At 38.4% G+C, this 19259-nt stretch overlaps 1 protein-coding gene across 1 annotated transcript in view; it reads right to left on the bottom strand.

Annotated features, from left to right (window-relative positions):
* Positions 1-225: 225 nt before the first annotated feature.
* LOC116656528 overlaps positions 226-19259 on the bottom strand; it is a 252202-nt gene continuing 233168 nt past the window's right edge. The window contains exons 3-4 of the mRNA XM_032456157.1: positions 394-447; positions 226-339 (exon numbers count right to left, since the gene is read on the bottom strand). Coding sequence (XP_032312048.1) covers positions 227-339; positions 394-447 — 167 coding nt within the window. The 3' untranslated portion in view covers position 226. The remainder of the gene's footprint in view (positions 340-393; positions 448-19259) is intronic.

Genomic DNA, 19259 nt, shown 5'->3' on the forward strand with positions numbered 1-19259 from the left:
TATTAGAAGCTATTGGATCCGACTAATATACTGCCTGCGAACAAAAGAAGAATTTGTGCAAAGTTTCAAATCGATAGCTCGACTGTGAGACTAGTTTGCGTAGAAACAGACAGACAGACATGCTCATATCGACTCAGTAAGTGCTCCCCTGACCCAATATATGTATATATCTTATATATTATTAGTTTAATTTAAATGGGTAAACAAAATAAAAAAAGGGTTGTAATTAATTGTATAATTTACCTGGTATAGGACTTGTTGATTGACCCGTACCTGGACCGTCACCAGAGGCTGCACTTTTCTCTCCGCGGCCAATTTGACCTGCTTCACTACCAGGTTCTTTAAATAAAGTTAATAAAATTCTACTCATTTAAAAGTATTCATACATATTACCTTGGCCTTCACCAGGACTTCTTCCTTTCGCTGTATCGGGGCCAGTTAATGTATCTTAAATAAAAAAGAAATTTAAACTCTTTTTAATAAATAGCGATTGGCTAGTCTAACAATTAATAAATTAATGAAATAAAAATTAATTACAATGCTAACCAACTAAAATTTAAAATTTTTTTAAAACAGAACAGATAATAACAGAACAGAAATTTTGATTACTCCATAACATATGAAAACCATATAATATGACCAAAAATTCACTGTCGAGATATTCTTAATGTGTTTATTATATTGTAGTGATTCAGATTATTTAGAGGAGCGAATCTATACTTTGATAGGTAAAATAAAGTGTTGGTAGAGAAGATATCATGTAGTACAGGGTATCATGTAGTTGGAAAACTCGACTATAGCTGACCTTTCTTTTAAAAATCTGAGGTTCACAGCAAGGCCACCGTAAAATAGCTTGTATATTTCCTAGCTTGTATACTGCGGCGAAAGTTAACACAAAAGCGCAATTGAGCTTCTCTTGCGCTCCGCCCACTCGCCAGCTTGTGAACTTCTCTCTTAAATACCGCTCCAGAGCTAGTCCTCATGACGGCGACCCTGACCCTTCCGTCCGCACCGGCGGGAGTTTCGACGACTCTTGCGGAGATCTATTGTTGTGTCAATTAGTGATCCTCTACGCCCTTCTTGGTGTCCTCCTGATCCTCCAGCTGCCACTTCGACCGCACCCTTAGGCCCAAGACGTACTCCCGGGACCATCGCTGCCAAAAAATTTGCTTGATTGACGAGACAAGCCGCCATCGCCGCAAGCACGTTAGACCCTGCTGGTCCGGGGTCCGCGGTGCTGGTGAGGCGATGAGCGGCCCGCCTGTCAACAGGTGCCCGGGAGTCAACGCCTCGCCGTCGCTTGGGTCCTGACTGAGAGCGCCCAGGGGTTCAGAACGAGTTCAGAACGGCCTCGACTCCAATGAGGACGGTCTGCAGCTCCTCTGCGGTCAACTTCGCGCTGCCCACCGCTCGTAGGAGTAGGTGCTTTGCAGACTTCACACCTGCCTCCCATAGTCCGCCCATGTGCGGAGCCCGCGGCGGTATGAACGCAAATACGCATCCTTTTTTTGATACGTATTGCCGCAGCTCGTCCGCTTCGCTCTCGATCTGGTGCCGCAGTGCCGCGACATCCTCGGCGCCCAACGAACCTTTGAAAAGCCAATAGAAAGGAATCAGTTGACAAATCGGAAACTACTTCTAAAGGTACTGCTTTCGACGAAAAACAAACAAACAGGGCAATGTAGGACTTGTATGGTGGCCTACCACGAATTTTCAAGGTCGTCTCAATAGGGCCACAGAAATCCACGCCACATATGGAAAATGGGCGGAGAGCACGAACTCGATCTAAGGGTAAATCTCCCATGATTTGAGTCATCAGATAAGGCTTGCATTTAAAACAGCGTATGCATGACTGCACTATCTGACTGCAGACTTCCTGCGCGTTTACTATCCAAACGCGCTGTCGCAAGAGACTCACTAGTGCTCGTGGACCCACATGAAAATTCGACTCGTGCAAGTATCGGACGTAGCTTTGAACAAATTGAGAGCGCTTCGTCAACAATACTGGAAACTTGGCATCGTACGAAATACGCATTAGCTAGTCGCCCCCCGACCCGCAACAACGAAAAGGTAAGCCCAGCCTGAGAGGTTTCATGGACAAACGGACTTAACTTCTGTAGGCTTGGGCTAACAACAAGATTTTTTTTTAACATTTTTAATTTCCTCTTGATACTCGTGCTCTTGGACTATCTGGACAATTTTATTAAACGCGTCTCGATATTCGACAGGGGAAGGTACATTATCAGAAGTAACTACTAATTTTTTACACTTCTTTATAAAGCGGACCATGTAAACGAACACTCGCAGCAGTTTTAAGTGAGAGGAAAATCCTTCTATCACTTCCAACAAATATGAGGTAGAGACCATTGCAGTCAGTCCGACCGCACTCTTCTTTGCTTCCATCTGCAAAATCTCTGGTGACGGATCAAACCGAGGACTCGTTGGCCACTTATCTTCCGGCTCTGTTAAAAACGATGGACCTGTGAACCAAATTGATTCTATTGTTTCCTTTACGTCTCCACCTCTTGACCCAATATCTGCCAGGTTCTGTTTAGTTGGTACATGCCGCCACGTGCTATCCTCTGACCACTCTTGAATCTCAGCAACTCTATTTGATACGAACGTAGAGAACGACGATGGAGGGGAACGAATCCAATGAAGACAAACTTCCGAATCTGACCAATATACACTTCGTTCGATCGGTGCTTTGATAAGAGGTTTTATTTTGCGACAGAGGTCCGCGAGAAGGTGAGCGGCAGCAACTCTATTTGATACGAACGTAGAGAACGACGATGGAGGGGAACGAATCCAATGAAGACAAACTTCCGAATCTGACCAATATACACTTCGTTCGATCGGTGCTTTGATAAGAGGTTTTATTTTGCGACAGAGGTCCGCGAGAAGGTGAGCGGCACATACATAACTCGAGTCAAGACGGGGGAGCGTCTTTGTCTTGAGCGGCGCTACTTTCGACTTTGCAGTCAACAATGAGACTTTACTACCTTCTGCAGATTTGCAACGGATATAGACGCAGGCTCCATAGGCTCTCATCGATGCGTCAGAGAAGGCATTAATTTCAATTGGTGACATTGTCGGTATTGACAAATCTCGGTATTGAGATCTCTTCTAACTGTGACAAGGCAAGTTGAATTTTGTTCCATGCGGTTTCCAAGTGCAGTGGAATGGACTCATCCCAATCTAGCTTATTGAGCCAAAGCTCCTGCGACAGGATCTTTCCTTTAAAAAGTAGACCTCGGAATTTGCATGTTTGCATATTTTTAACGGTTTAAGTTATTTGAATTCTGAAAACACCAAAATTCATTTGAATGAATATATAGTTAGAAACGATCGTCATATTTTTTTTTGTGCATATTTGCATAAAATGCATATGCAAAAAATATGCAAAATATGCAAAATATATGAAAAATATGCAAAATATATGCAAAATATGCTAAATACATGCAAGGGATATAAAAAAATATATGATTATTGAAATAAAAATATTTAGTCAAAGCTATTCATTCAGACGCAATAGATTAATATTTGATTGATTATTATTAATAGTTACTATACCATTGCAGAGGGTATTATAATTTTGGTTAAAAGTGTGCAACGCAGTGAAGGAGACATCTCCGACCCTATAAAGTATATATATTCTTGATCAGGATCACCTTCTGAGTCGATATGAGCATGTCCGTCTGTCCGTCTGTCTGTCGGTTTCTACGCAAACTAGTCTCTCAGTTTTGGAGCTATCGAGTTGAATCTTTGCACACATACTTTTTTTCCTTGCAGGTAGTACATAAGTCGGAACGGCCGGGATCAGTCGACTATATCCTATAGCTGCCATATATCTGATTGATCGGGAATGCCATAACTTTGGTGTTTTTTAAGTTATAGGGTTGAGACTTTCCACACATGTTATATTTGACCAAAATATCTTGTGTACAAAATTTTATAAGGATCGGCAAACTATAACCTATAGCTGTCATAGAACGATCGGAATTGGTATACCTTTGGTGTTTTTTAAGTTAGAAAGATGGCACTTTGTACAGTTTCTATTTTGGACAAAATAAACTGATTTCTCAAATTTCATTTTCAAACAATTTCATTGCTCTTGACAATGGAAGGCCCCTCGGTTCCAAGGAAGTTATTATTTCGGCAATTCTATTAAAATTCGATTTTATCAATATAAATAAACCGGTGTAGTTGAGGATTTTTCATGAGATCTTTTGCGTGCTCTATGGATTCAGCGTCTTCTGTGTTTAGTATATTAAGAACCTCTGCAATTCCTTCCATGTTACTTGCATAATATGCACCGCATCTAGTTATTATGGGTTCAGGGGGTAATTCCATATGAATATTTATTTTTGGCATGGCTCGTTATGTTATTTAAATACACAGGCCGACAATTACCAACTTTTTTTTTCCTCCACGCATAATTTTACCTGCTCCATAACCTTTAGGCTCCCCTGAACCAAAGTCCAGAACAAACATAGGTTCTATCACCCACCGTTTCCGCGGTACACCTAAGAGAAGAAATTGATCAAATTTTACCATATATTGAATTACACGACCTACACGTGTAATGGCGATGACCATCATTGTTTCTAGTACATATCATTTTTGAAATGTATGTGTACCAACTAAAATTAAAAAATGGTATCTAGCAGTTACCAAATCTTTGGAATACTCATCCAAAGTTGAAATCTCAGATTTTCTACATTAATTTTTTGTCTTTTATGATTTTTCCCCAAACAGTTTTCTATGGAAGATTTTTATTTTCTTATTGAAATCAGTAGATCATACCATGTTTTAATTTTGGGTTTAAGGAAAAACTCGAAACTCGATTTTATTGAAAGTATTATAGATGGTTAAACAATATTTTCTTCAATAAAATTGGAGTTTTTAATGGCTCTTTGGAGTAAAGTCATGGCTATCTACAACTTCTGTAAAGCTTTACTAAACAAGCTAAACCTGCAATAGATACGTTTTGAACAAAGAAACAGTTTAGATAGCTATGAATTTTCTAGCATCTGTTATAAGAATTGTTCTTCTGAAATAAAGATAGTTGCGAAATCAGAGTGATTCGTCTCGTTACTCAGTGCCTGAACCACGGCACTTAAAATTAATCTACTTCGAATGATCCTGTGTAAAACGGTTCACAAGTAGAACCCGTGGCATACCAGTCTACTTCGAGTGTTGCTCCCGTGAATCGGACCACGAGTAGACCCCGCGTTATCTAACCTACGTCGAGTGGCTCCAGTGTAAACGGAACACAAGTACACAAGAACACAAGGCCGGAGGACCGGCCGATAAGGAATCAGACGAACCACCATACCATCTTATCTTTTATTTCTTAGTATTGATAACGCTGAATAATATCTTTCATTTCCCCTGGTATACTGCTCTATGGCTATTTCAGCTGATTCCCTCCAGCTTACATATTTATCCTCCTCGCCAGCATATTCCTTAACAGATTTAATGATTTCATAAGATGTCTACAATCTTTACCTTTCTTTAACCGTTTTTGTTTTGTTGGTGTACTGTAATTTGAAGTTTACGACCTCGTCTTTGTTTTGTTTTATTAAATCTCCTATATTAACATGTTGTGTTGTTTGATGGCTTGTATGTTCTTGAGGTGGGCTCATATGTTTTATATCTTGTTCCAGCTTGATTGATTCAAGTCTCTGACATTTTGGCTATTATTTCGCCAAGAGTTGGGTTTTGATGATTATATATATTAAAGGTTCCTTTTTTGTTTATTAATTTTGTTTGCTGAAGTGTTTTGGACAGTAAGAATTTTGTCACGATCACTTTTTTGCAATTTTTTGTTTCGGGGATTATTTAATTAATTATTTTCCACCTTAGTTTTTTAGTTTTTTTTGTTCAATACAAACTTTTTGCTTTTCGCCGGTTGGTTTTTTTGAGGATTATTGCATCTATTAATTTTCTTAATATTTTGTTCAACACAATCTTTAAACGTTTTCGTTGATTGTTTCGGATTTTTGGCCGCACTAAATTCCTTTTTACTTTAAAACTTGTTTTTACATTTTTATACCCTTGCAGAGGGTACTAATATACTATTACTATTATAACTATTAGTATTTTTGTCAAAAATGTGCAACGCTGTGAAGGAGACATCTCCGACCCTTTAATGTAAATTTATTCATAATCAAGATCTCCGTCTGTTTATCTGTCCGTCTGTCTTTCGGTTTCTACGCAAACTAGTCTCTCAGTTTTAGAACTATCGAGTTGAAACTTTGCAGGTATCCTTCTTTTCCTTTCAGGTAGTATATAATTCGGAACGGCCGGGATCAGTCGACTATATCCTACAGCTGCCATATACAATGCCATTACTTTGGTGTTTTTGAAGTTTGAGGGGGTGGGGAGTAATAGACTTTTCACGATGACCCTTGCAAATAAAAGCGGCGGGAATTGGAGAAAGTTAACGGTGAGAGTAGAGGAGCGAAGGATTAACGGCAGGAAGTAGATTTGCAAGGATTAACGGGCGCCTCTGGCACTATATAAGGAGGGCCCCTGGAGCAAATCGGGACCGAGTCTTCTTGGGAAGCTGGAAGAGTTGAGTGGAAGACCCCCCGTGGGTAAGTCTGACATTCAAGTGGGAAAGATTCCTTGGAGGATGTCGGGTCAAGCAGCCGCCGGAAAGAAATTTGGCCGGCAATAATTTATTGAGTTCGTGACGTCACTTTCTTTTATATTTATGTTCGCGTCGCCCGCTCTCGTGGATTCGATCGGCCACCTGCATCTGCCGTCATGCACTAGCGTTTGTCTCGCTCTCTCCCGGGCTCTCTCGATCACTCCGCAGCATCAAGCGTTGAGCCGCGCTCCCGCGTTTATATTCTAATTCGGTATTCACCCCCTCGCTCGCAGTCGCATCTATCCATATATCACTTTGTATAAAGCCAAAACATTCTAAATAAATTGTATGAATTTGAACTGTGCTTGTTTTTACTAAAACCAATATTTAAAACATTAAATATAGTGTTGTATTCCATCGAAAGGCTCCCCAGATTTGTTGTTGTGTTGTCGTAAGTATTGAACTACATCAGTTGGGTTTAGGTTGTTTAGTATAACTTTATTTAATGTCTGATGGTTATTCGGAGCAGCCGTTGTTGCCGCTCCGAGCTCATGGGAGTTTCTGGATTTACAATTATACTTATGAGTTAAAGGAAGTCTAAAGTCTCGTAGCTGCGCTGCCCAAAGCGGCAACGGAGAGACGTTTATGTATTTCTTAAATATTTATATATGAATATATATTTATGTTATGTTCGCTTAGGCGGAGGTATGTGGACATGCATAAGGTCCACTCGTGTTACGTATATGCGGACATATGCACTTTTCGGCGTGCAGCAAAGGCACAGCGGGCGATTCATATTTCGGTGCACTTAGGTTTATGACCGAGACCTTGGACAACATAAACACTGCGACAAAGTGTTACAGTGTGTACCCTTTAAGTACTCTTGGTACAGTGGGTGGTCGATATATATATATAATATTAATAGTGCATATACATATGTGCATATTACATCTCCCTCCTTATGAAAAACTTTAATAAAAAAATGATGTTAACAATAATTTTTTTTTGGTGTTATATTTGGTATGCTCATTTTTCTTTTTTTTTTTTGTGTTTTTATTTGTTTTATTTATTTTTTTTTTATATATGGCCATACGTGATATATTTATAGAATGTTGATTGATTATGAAATAAAAAGTTTTAATCTATCTTTATGTACTATTTGTTTTTTATTTTTATTGTCTAATATAGTTATATTATCCCTATCTCCTATTTGTTCTACCTTATAGGGGCCTGTATATTTAAAATCTAGCTTATGTCCAGTTTCATTTTTTAATAAGACTTTATCTCCTAGTTTTAACTCAAAATCTAAACTAGTTTTGTCGTAAATAATTTTTTGTTTTATTTTATGAGCTTCTAGCATTAGTCTGGCTCTCTTAAATGCCTGTTCTAATCTGAATTTTGATTCCTTAGCATAATCTTCTATATTATAAAGAGGTTTTATGTTTTCTATGCTATTAAAATGCTTAGGTAAATTTGAAGTTTTACCAAAAACTAGCTCGTATGGACAATAGTCATGTGCCATCGAGGGGGTCGTATTAAAGCAATAGACGAAGTATTGTAGCCATACATCCCAATCTGTTTTGTCAACTGAGATGTATGAACGAATGTACTCATTGAGTGTTCTGTGGCTTCGCTCCACGGTACCTACAGTTTGGTGATGATGTGCAGTAGAAGTTATGTTTTCAATATTTAAATTTTTACATAGACCTTCAATAATTGAATTTTTATATTCCGTTCCCATGTCCGTAATGAACGTCTTCATTGGACCGTACTTTAGAATAAAATCTTCAAATATAGCTTTTGCTACCGTATTTGCACTTTTATTTGGTATTGGTATCGCTACCAGGTATTTGGTTAGATCGCATATGAGTGTTACTGCATACTCGTTTCCATTGTTTGACTTTGGTAGTGGACCAACCGTATCCACAATTACTCTATCGAAAGCTTTTTGTGGAGTTTCAGTTATAGTTAATGGGGTCTTAGTGTGTTTAGTTGTTTTTGACTTTTGGCATTTAAGACATTTCTTTATGTACTCTTTTATGTATTTGGACATATTTTTCCAGTAATAGTGCCTCTGGACCTTGGCCAAGGTTTTAGTAATGCCTGTATGACCACCTTGTATTGGATCATCGTGAAATGTAGACAATATAGCTTCTTTTTCTTTATTATTTTTTATTACGGTCACCGGGTTGAGTAGCGCTACTCTTAATGATTTCAATGTATAATTGCCCATATTTTTAAAATTATCAATTGAAACATGTTCAAAGATATTTTCCCACGGTGCCACCTTAAGTTGGCTGATTTTGTGCATACCGGCTTGCTTTTCAAGCCTTTGAAAGAATTGACCTAAGTCAAGGGTTCCATTAGTATACAAATCGCTAACATTATATCTTGCTGTAATTTTCCTTCCGTGCTTAAATAAACACATATTGTCATTTACATGCAAGGTCACTACTTTACGTACTTCAACATTATTAATGACTTCATATACGTTAGGCTTTGAAGCTTTTTCTATGGATTGCTTATGCAATTCTATTTTATCTTTTCCTGCGCAGGATTTTTGTCTACTTTGGTTTCTGGTAGTGACTTTCAGAATTTTAATATTTAAATGTATGTTTTTCAAGTCTGTGATTGTTATTCTAGACAGCGCATCGGCTACATAATTATCTTTACCCTTTAGATACTCTACTGTAAAATTATATTCCTCTAATTCAAGTCTCATTCGTGTTAGTTTGGAACTGGGATTTATCATTGAAAATAAATAGGTAAGTGCTCTGTGGTCTGTTTTGACAGTGAAGTGTCTACCATAAATATATGGTGTGAAGTATGTTATTGCCCAATGAATAGCTGCTAATTCTTGTTCTGTAGTACTCTTGTTGCTTTCACCTATAGTAAAGGTGAAACTGGAAGCTGTAATCCATTTATATTTTGAGTTAGTACTGCTCCACAAGCGTATTTGCTAGCATCTGTAATTATGCAAAATTCTTTGCTAAAATCTGGGTTTTGCAACAGAGTTGGGTTTATTAATGCTGATTTTAGATGTTCGAAAGCGTTTTGACATTCTGTTGTCCATTCGAATTTTACATTTTTCTTACATAACCTTGTTATGTGACGGGAGTATTCTGCAAAATTCTTTATGACACGTCTGTAATAATTGCAAAATGCAACGAATCTTCTAGCGCTATTCACATCATGTGGGACTGGGTAATTTTGAATGACGTCGTATTTTTTGTCGTCGGGCAAGATTCCTTTATTTGTGCATTTATGTCCTAGGAAGGTGACTTCATGCATGAAAAATGAACATTTTTCGGGATGTAACTTTAGGTTGTGTTTCCTACATTTCTCGAAAACATCAGTTAGGTTCTTGAGCATGTGGTTTTCGGAACAACCTATGACTATTAAGTCATCCATGTAAAGAAATGCTTGGGAAGGCTCCAATCCAGAGAAAGCTATAGTCATCATTCTTTGAAAGGAGTTTGGTGCTATTTTTAAACCGAATGGTAATCGCGTGAAACGATATGAACCATTGTTCGTTGAAAAGGATGTTATATCTCGTGAATTTTTTTCGAGTTCAATTTGGTGAAAACCGGACATTAAGTCGAGACATGAGAAATACTTGGCTCTACCTAGTTGATCTAAAATGTCATCAATTCTAGGAAGTGAAAATTTATCAGATAAGAGTTTTTTATTAATTTGACGATAATCTATTACTAATCGCCATTTTTTATTTTCTGAATTTGGGAGTGACTTTTTGGGTACTAGCAAAAGTGGGCTATTATAAGGTGATACAGAGGGTTCTACTATTTTATCATTAACAAGAAAGGAAAGCTAACTTCGGGCTGAGCCGAAGTTTATATACCCTTGCAGTTGAGTCGCAGTCCGCTAGGTGGCGCCACGCATCTTATATTATTAGATATATAGCGGATCGTATATAGTTGGCCGATCCTTATGAAACTTGGCAAATCGAATTATTTTGCCAAAAGAGGAATCCATTGAAACTCCCATCCTTCTAACTTGAAAAACAACGAAGTTATAGCATTTCCGATCAATCAGTTATATGACAGCTATAGGATATAGACGGCCGATCCTGATGACATATAGCAGATCATATAAGTTGGCCCAAATTAGAATGCACAGAAAGTCCCATCCTTCTAACTTGAAAAACAACGAAGTTATAGCATTTCCGATCAATCAGTTATATGGCAGCTATAGGATATAGTTGGCCGATCCTTATGAAATTCGACAAATCAGATTGTTTTTCCCAAAATAGAATCTCTACCAAATCCCATCTTTCTAACTTAAAAAACACCAAAGTTATGCCAATTTCGATCGTTCTATGACAGCTATAGGATATAGTTGGCCGATCCTTACGAAATTTTGTACATAAGATATTTTGGTCAAATATAACATGTGTAGAAACTCCCAACCCTCTAACTTAAAAAACACCAAAGTTATGGCATTTCCGATCAATCAGTTATATGGCAGCTATAGGATATAGTCGACCGATCCCGGCCGTTCCGACTTATATACTGCCTGCAAAGGAAAGAAGGGTGTGTGCAAAGTTTCAACTCGATAGCTTTAAAACTGAGAGACTAGTTTGCGTAGAAACAGACAGACGGACAGACGGACCGACGGACAGACGGACATGCTCATATCGACTCAGGAGGTGATCCTGATCAAGAATATATATACTTTATAGGGTCGGAGAGGTCTCCTTCACTGCGTTGCACACTTTTGACCAAAATTATAATACCCTCTGCAAGGGTATAATGAGTTTTTGAACTTGTCTTTGAATTTCGTCTTGTTGACTATGAGGGTTTCTGCAATTTTTTGTATATACTGGTTCATCATCACTTAATCTCAGTTTTTGCTTATAGAAATTATTTGTAGTGATCGCTTCGGTTTCTAGTCCGAATACATCACTATACTGGGTGCATAATTTTGTAAGTTGATCATTGAATTGAGGTGGAAAGTTTTTTGTAAGTTGGGATAATACAGTTTTTTTACGGTTTTCGGGGTCTGTTTTTACTACATCGTAATTTGAAAGTGGTTCATGATGAATATTTTTAATATCAACTACCTGATCTATATTTGTGGTATTTAGTAGTCTTACATATGCATTCTGGACTGTTGCTATGGTATTTGCTATATAGATACCTTTATGAATCTCTTGATTCGGAATCAGTACACTATTTTCTTCGGAGTTTATCTTAATTTTTCGGATGACTTGGGATCTTGCTGGCAGAATTAGGGAGTTGTTACCAGAACTGTATGTTATCGGAACATAAATTGGATATTTGAGATTATTTGGTCTAATTATAAGCCAGTCTTCAGAAGGCTTGAAGTCCAATTGACAATTGTACCTTTTGATAAAATCTATTCCCAGTATCCCATCACAAGGAATAGCGAATTGCACATTTACTATATGGAAATCATGTGGGATGATGTATTTAGAAGTCTGAATTTCAATAGAAGTTATGCCTTTTGATTTTGTAACCTCTTGGCTTATACCCTGTATGTTTATGATATGATCATCTTGAATGTTTTGAAAATTATCAGAATTTTCCTTTAATATGGAAATTTCTGCACCTGTATCTAGTAGAAAAATTAATTCTTTTCCTGTTTCTGCGTTTATGAAACTATCGAATGTACTTTGACTGAGATTTATAGTGTGAATCTTGTTATTTTTTACTGACGTGTATCTAAAGGTGTTTGGGAGTTTTCCGAATTCGTTTGGGCTATCCTTATATTGTTATTTTGGTTGTTATTATTATTATTATTATTGTTGTTTCCCCCACGGCTATTTCCGGTTGTTGTTTGTGTAATAACTGTTATTCTGGTTACCGTTATTTCTGTAGTAGCCATTGTTTTGATTATAACCGTTATTCTGGTAATATCTGGTATTATTATAATTACCTCGATTATTACCTCTACCGCGATAATTGTTTCTGAAATTATTACCGCGATAATTATTTCCTCGTTGGGTGTATAATATTGAATTGGCATTACCTGTCATTTCAGTACTGCATTGTATGTACTTTGTGACGGCTTCATTCATAGTTATGAAAGTGCCTGCTTCCAATATTGTTTTGAGGCGGCCATGCTCACAGTTTTTAGCCATTGTGGTTATGGCCTCCTTGGTACTGAATTTGTCAGCGTGTTCGGCCGATAGGCCTTCGTCAATGTACGAAGCTTCTAGGAGCTTTCTTAGGTTGTCTATTTCCGTCGTGAATTTTTCTGCAGTTTTGCCTTTCTGGGTTGTTTTCGCCATTTTGGCTTTAATTATGTCAGAGGTTTCTCCGACTATAGTGTCTTGTATTGTCTTGTATGTTCTGATTATTGCTTCTATTGTTGTTTCATTTTGGACTCTGTATAAAGTTGATCCAATTATTTTGGATTTAATTACTTCTACAGCCAAATTCTCGAATGTGCCTTTCGTTAGGTTAACTAACCTCAAAGCTGTTATAAATCTTTGAAGGTGTAACCTTTGCCCGTTAAATTCAAGGATGGCATTCGATATTTCTCTAATGTATGCCCTTTGGGCAATGCTCTCGTCAGCCATTGTGGTTGATTTTAATTCTACAATGCTGTCGTTAAATTCAGAGTCGGACAAGTCCTGGTCTGATAATTCAGATTGAATAAGGACTGCCGGAACCGTAAGGTTGTTAATATCGCTTTCTTCTATTTCTTGTTGGTCAATAACTTCTTTTGATTCTGGTTCGTCACCAGCTTCAATTGTTATTGAAGTATTTAGAATAGTAGGTATTGAAATATCGAGCTTGAACCTTTCTTTAACAGAAGTTAGATTAGATCTTAGTCTGATCAAAAACTTTGATACTCGAGACCAGTGATCCGGATTTAACTTTTCTCTGTGTTCATATATTAATATTCGAGCTTCATTAAAGCATTTAACTAATATTTCTACGTGTTTATTGACCGTTGTTTTTTGTATCGGTCTATTTTGTGTTAGTGATTTATGAGATTTGTCAAATTCTGCTTTAATGGTTGATAGTTCCTTTGATAATTCATTCCATTCCATTATATTATGGGTGTGGATTATCTTTTTGAAACCATCATCACAATTGTTCTACCTAAAAGTAGATGCTCGTCTATTCTTGATTTCACTAGCACACCCGGAACTGTTGTTAATACTATTCCTTTTTGGGTTGCAGTGCAGTGAAACAATGGTGAAACATGGCAGTTAAATGTTTCTATATAAAGTATTTCTAGCTCATACACACTAACTGGGTTTGTCGATACTAACTGCCAGATCCTTTCTTTGAAATAGGGGTCCTTTTCATATGTTTTTTCTATGGCTCTCTGAGTACTCATACTTGAATTATTTTCGTTTTAAACTTTCTTTATTTTATTTATTTTTTTTTTTATTTTCATTGTACGTAAAGATAGGATTATTCATGAACATATGAAATCGTTTTTTTTTTTTTATATATCATAGGTGCTGTTGGGACTTGTGCCAGCATCAAAAATCATAATTATTTCTATTTCTATTCTCTCAGTGTAACCAGCCGCAGCGGTCCACTAATTGCCCGTTATCAGCTGCTCCATATTCTTGGTTTCTCCCAGATTCGCATGCGCTTTGTTGTTCTTTTGTAGCGCATGCAGTTTGGGAGCTTTGGTGGAGCTTCTGCGCAAGCTCTTAGGTTTTAGCACTTGTAATTCGGCATTATTGGGAACGGCCGCTGCCGTTGTTTTGGGGTTAAATTGACCCAATAAAATTATTGAAATTAAATTGTGGATTCTTTATTAATTCGGTCGCTATCAAAACGCTGATAGCTCAACATTGGTGACCCCGACGTGATCGCGCTCTAATTGATTTGTGATCATTAAAGTCCTTAAAGGAAACCTTGCAAAGGAAAACTTGTTGCTGTTGTTTCCATTGCATTGCACCTTGCACAAAAACAAATTGCATAATGGAGTCTGGAGATGTAGCTAGTGCCTCGGTTCCTGCAAGCAGGGAAAGGCTTTTGCGGCGAAGAGCAGAGGTGACCTACCAGGAGATGGAAGCCCTGCATAACAAGGTCAAGGCTGCAGTTCAGAAGGAAGATTTGACCATCATGGTACTGGAGCCGTTGGAAATTGCGTTGCGCAAGAAATTTACCACACTCCAGGATGAGTTAGAGCGATTGAGCTCTGTTGAAGTTGGGAGTGAATTATGCTGGAAGTTCTCCCAGCTTGCCGCTGATGTGCGCTTTGACATTCAGGTGGGAATGGCAAAGCACTCCACTTGTCTCGACGGCCCCAATGGTCCCACTGCTTCGTCAATGGCAGAACCAACCATAGCGGTGGTGAAGGTGCAGGATGGTCTGTTGGAAAAGCGTCGCTCATGCAGTCAGGATTACCCGCTGGACTGCGACATCCAATCGGGTTCTCAGGTTTTTCAATTGGAGCGAAACCTGAACAAGGATCACGATATCCAGGACGTGTCCAATTGCGTCTCATCAGTGCCCCTGCTATCCACCGCTCCCACCGTGGTCGCTATTTCAACGTCGCATCTGGCAGTTGTCTGCGATGGATTTTCTGAAGCTGCTGAACTTAATCCCTCATCTGGCTCGGGATTTGGATTATTGTCACCGTTGCCGATTAAGTCAGCACCCAGGTCTGACTCCATTCGGAACTCTAGCCTGCACCCTTCCAATGGGGGGAGGTCGTCCGCATCGCTGCTGCCGCCGTTTGCAGCTGCCAAGGTGGCTGCTGCTCCAGCCGTGAAGGCTCCCGATCCTGCAATCGAAAGGTGCGCCTACGCGCAATTTCGGAAAGATGTTTCCTTCCACTCTCGCCACTCTGTTGACGCTTGGCTCGAGCGCTCTCTGGATCTGGATGGACACGGCAGCCTGCAACTGAGAATTATGGACCTTGAGATCATCAGCAATATTATGTGATGAAGCTGCCCCATGCCCCTAAGGATTTTTTGTTGAAAGATGGAATTCAACGGGGGGAGGATGTTGGGACTTGTGCCAGCATAAAAAATCATAATTATTTCTATTTCTATTCTCTCAGTGTAACCAGCCGCAGCGGTCCACTAATTGCCCGTTATCAGCTGCTCCATATTCTTTGTTTCTCCCAGATTCGCATGCGCTTTGTTGTTCTTTTGTAGCGCATGCAGTTTGGGAGCTTTGGTGGAGCTTCTGCGCAAGCTCTTAGGTTTTAGCACTTGTAATTCGGCATTGTTGGGATCGGCCGCTGCCGTTGTTTTGGGGTTAAATTGACCCAATAAAATTATTGAAATTAAATTGTGAATTCTTTATTAATTCGGTCGCTATCAAAACGCTGATAGCTCAACAGGTGCATTCTTAATATATCAGCATTTGGCATGGAGCGTTTTTATTATTTTTTTTTTGAATGTATAAAAATTAATTTTTATTTTTCGTTATTTTTTTTTATATTTTGTCCAGATCGATAGCCTGGCTTTTTTTAATCGATCTTTTTGCTATACATTTATTGTGAATATTGTATGCTTTATACAAAATGAATGCAATCAAAATAAATACAATAATTGATAAAAGGATATTTGTCAATTCGGTGTTAGTAGTGCTGGACTCAATTTTATTTATTACATTTGCTGTGGAGTCCACTTGTTTTACATCTACTAAACCCATTTTGGGTATTTTCTCTCGAATTGGTATATAAATTTTTTTGTAAATTGTATGATTTAATTTATTATTTATTTGCCATTCAATTTGGCTCATTTAAAGACTTGTCTTATTTGTCTATATGCATATTGCGTTTATTTATATTTTTTTTTTTATAAAACCTGCCTATAATTTTTTTTATATATATATTAGTTGTTTTTCTTGGTTGTTCATTATTTTTTTTTACATAAAAACCTGCCTATTTTTTTGTATGGTTTTCAGGCCACACGCTAATCGGGCAACTTTAATGTCGCTCAATTTTACAAATGATTCTTTATACTAGAAAAAAAATATGCATCGCAGTGCAATACAAAAAAAATATGCAACGCAGTGCATGGAGAAAAAAAAAATATTGCGCTCTTGGTAGCGCTGTCGGTTCACTGATCCGGGCTTAGCTTGGAGCGCTAAGCGGGGCCGGTGCTGGCTGCACAGGCTTTCCTTCTTAGTTGGTTGTTGGGGCACCGGTGCTGGCACAGGTTTGCTCGCAGAACGGTGATTCCAGGGGTCCTCCGCAGTCATTGGGGCATTTTCTCTTTAATTTCGGTAATTCCTGTTTCGGTGGTGGACTAAGTATTATCTTGTCTTTGCATATATTCGTTATTGCAGTGTAGGTGGATGTGTGAGTGGCTGTGGTTTTAGTATTTCTTTGCGTTAATAGGTTTTTTATGTGTTCAACTTCGGCGTGTATTTTCACCGAGTTGTTCCACTCTAATCTACTTCCGCTATTTAGTAGCTTCAGTAATTCAGCCTTTCTGGCTTTTAAACGTTTAACCACGCCACCACGTTTAGCACACATCACACTCTACTTACTGCGATAATCTGTTTTTTTTTAGATCGTAGGAATTCCATTTAAGAGTGGCTGCTGCTGTGTGTGTTATTTTTTTTCCCGTTGATGTTTTTTTTTTTTCCAGTTGTTGATCCTAGTTGTGTTGATTTGATCCTTGAGAAATAACGTTGGGGATCCTTTGATGTCCTTTAGAGTCCTGTCTCGGTCGCCATGTTGTATTCCATCGAAGGCTCCCCAGATTTGTTGTTGTGTTGTCGTAAGTATTTAACTACATCAGTTGGGTTTAGGTTGTTTAGTATAACTTTATTTAATGTCTGATGGTTATTCGGAGCAGCCGTTGTTGCCGCTCCGAGCTCATGGGAGTTTCTGGATTTACAATTATACTTATGAGTTAAAGGAAGTCTAAAGTCTCGTAGCTGCGCTGCCCAAAGCGGCAGCGGAGAGACGTTTATGTATTTCTTAAATATTTATATATGAATATATATTTATGTTATGTTCGCTTAGGCGGAGGTATGTGGATATGCACTTTTCGGCGTGCAGCAAAGGCACAGCGGGCGATTCATATTTCGGTGCACTTAGGTTTATGACCGAGACCTTGGACAACATAAACACTGCGACAAAGTGTTACAGTGTGTACCCTTTAAGTACTCTTGGTACAGTGGGTGGTCGATATATATATATAATATTAATAGTGCATATATGTGCATATTACATCTCCCTCCTTATGAAAAACTTTAATAAAAAAATGATGTTAACAATAATTTTTTTTTGGTGTTATATTTGGTATGCTCATTTTTCTTTTTTTTTTTTGTGTTTTTATTTGTTTTATTTATTTTTTTTTTATGTATGGCCATACGTGATATATTTATAGAATGTTGATTGATTATGAAATAAAAAGTTTTAATCTATCTTTATGTACTATTTGTTTTTTATTTTTATTGTCTAATATAGTTATATTATCCCTATCTCCTATTTGTTCTACCTTATAGGGGCCTGTATATTTAAAATCTAGCTTATGTCCAGTTTCATTTTTTAATAAGACTTTATCTCCTAGTTTTAACTCAAAATCTAAACTAGTTTTGTCGTAAATAATTTTTTGTTTTATTTTATGTCTGATGGTTATTCGGAGCAGCCGTTGTTGCCGCTCCGAGCTCATGGGAGTTTCTGGATTTACAATTATACTTATGAGTTAAAGGAAGTCTAAAGTCTCGTAGCTGCGCTGCCCAAAGCGGCAGCGGAGAGACGTTTATGTATTGGTACATAAGTACCACCCTTTAAGTACTCTTGGTACAGTGGGTGGTCGATATATATATATAATATTAATAGTGCATATATGTGCATATTACAATAGCTCCCGAAAACGCTCGGTAACTGAACATTTGGTAAACCCCAACGTGATTGTGCATAGGAAAATAAGTTATTAAATTATTTTCCGTTGATAATTTGAGCTGCGCGGCTTAAAACATATTCCTGAGTAGTATTCCTGAGCCAAAGTGCAGTTTTCCTTTTTCAGGATCTTCAAGGATTGTTGTTCTCCTTGAAATCAGTGGAGACATTTCCGGAGGCGATGTTAAATGTGCGGCTAAGCGAATTGGAGGGAATCGTTGCGGATTTCAAGATCACACATAAGGAGCTGTCCGAGATGGATGTTGCAGAACTCAGGAGCGAGCTACGAGTCAACTTCAAAGATGCGGCGAGGGAGGCACGCTTTATCCTGGATCAGGAGATTATGAGGCGCTCCAGTTTGTTGCCGGCGAGTTCGACACTGATGAACGCATCTTCTGCCACCAGTTTCGATCCATCGTTTGGCAGAACCTTTCAGGCTTTGCAGCCACTGCCATTGCCCACTTTTAGTGGAGGTTATGCGGAGTGGCTTGAATTTCGGTCATTGTTCTCGACCATGGTGGACAAAAACCCATTCATCAGTCGGGTCGAGAAGCTTCAACGGTTGCGGTCCTGCCTTCATGAATCTGCCTTGGAGACTGTTCGATCTTTGGAGCTCACGGATAAAAATTATGCCGTCGCATTGGAGCTGCTAAACAAAAGGTTTAGTAATCGCAGGCTCATTTTTCAAGCTCATTTTAATGAGATAATGAATCTGAGGGCCGTAGAGTCCGCATCGACAACGAGGCTTTGTGAGCTTTCGGACAAACTTAATTCGCATATGCAAGCCCTGGCAAGCATGGGAACGACGAAACAGATTGCTAGCTGCATCATTATCCAA

This window comes from Drosophila ananassae (assembly GCF_017639315.1).
Source record: "Drosophila ananassae strain 14024-0371.13 chromosome Y unlocalized genomic scaffold, ASM1763931v2 tig00000093, whole genome shotgun sequence".
NCBI lineage: Eukaryota > Metazoa > Arthropoda > Insecta > Diptera > Drosophilidae > Drosophila > Drosophila ananassae.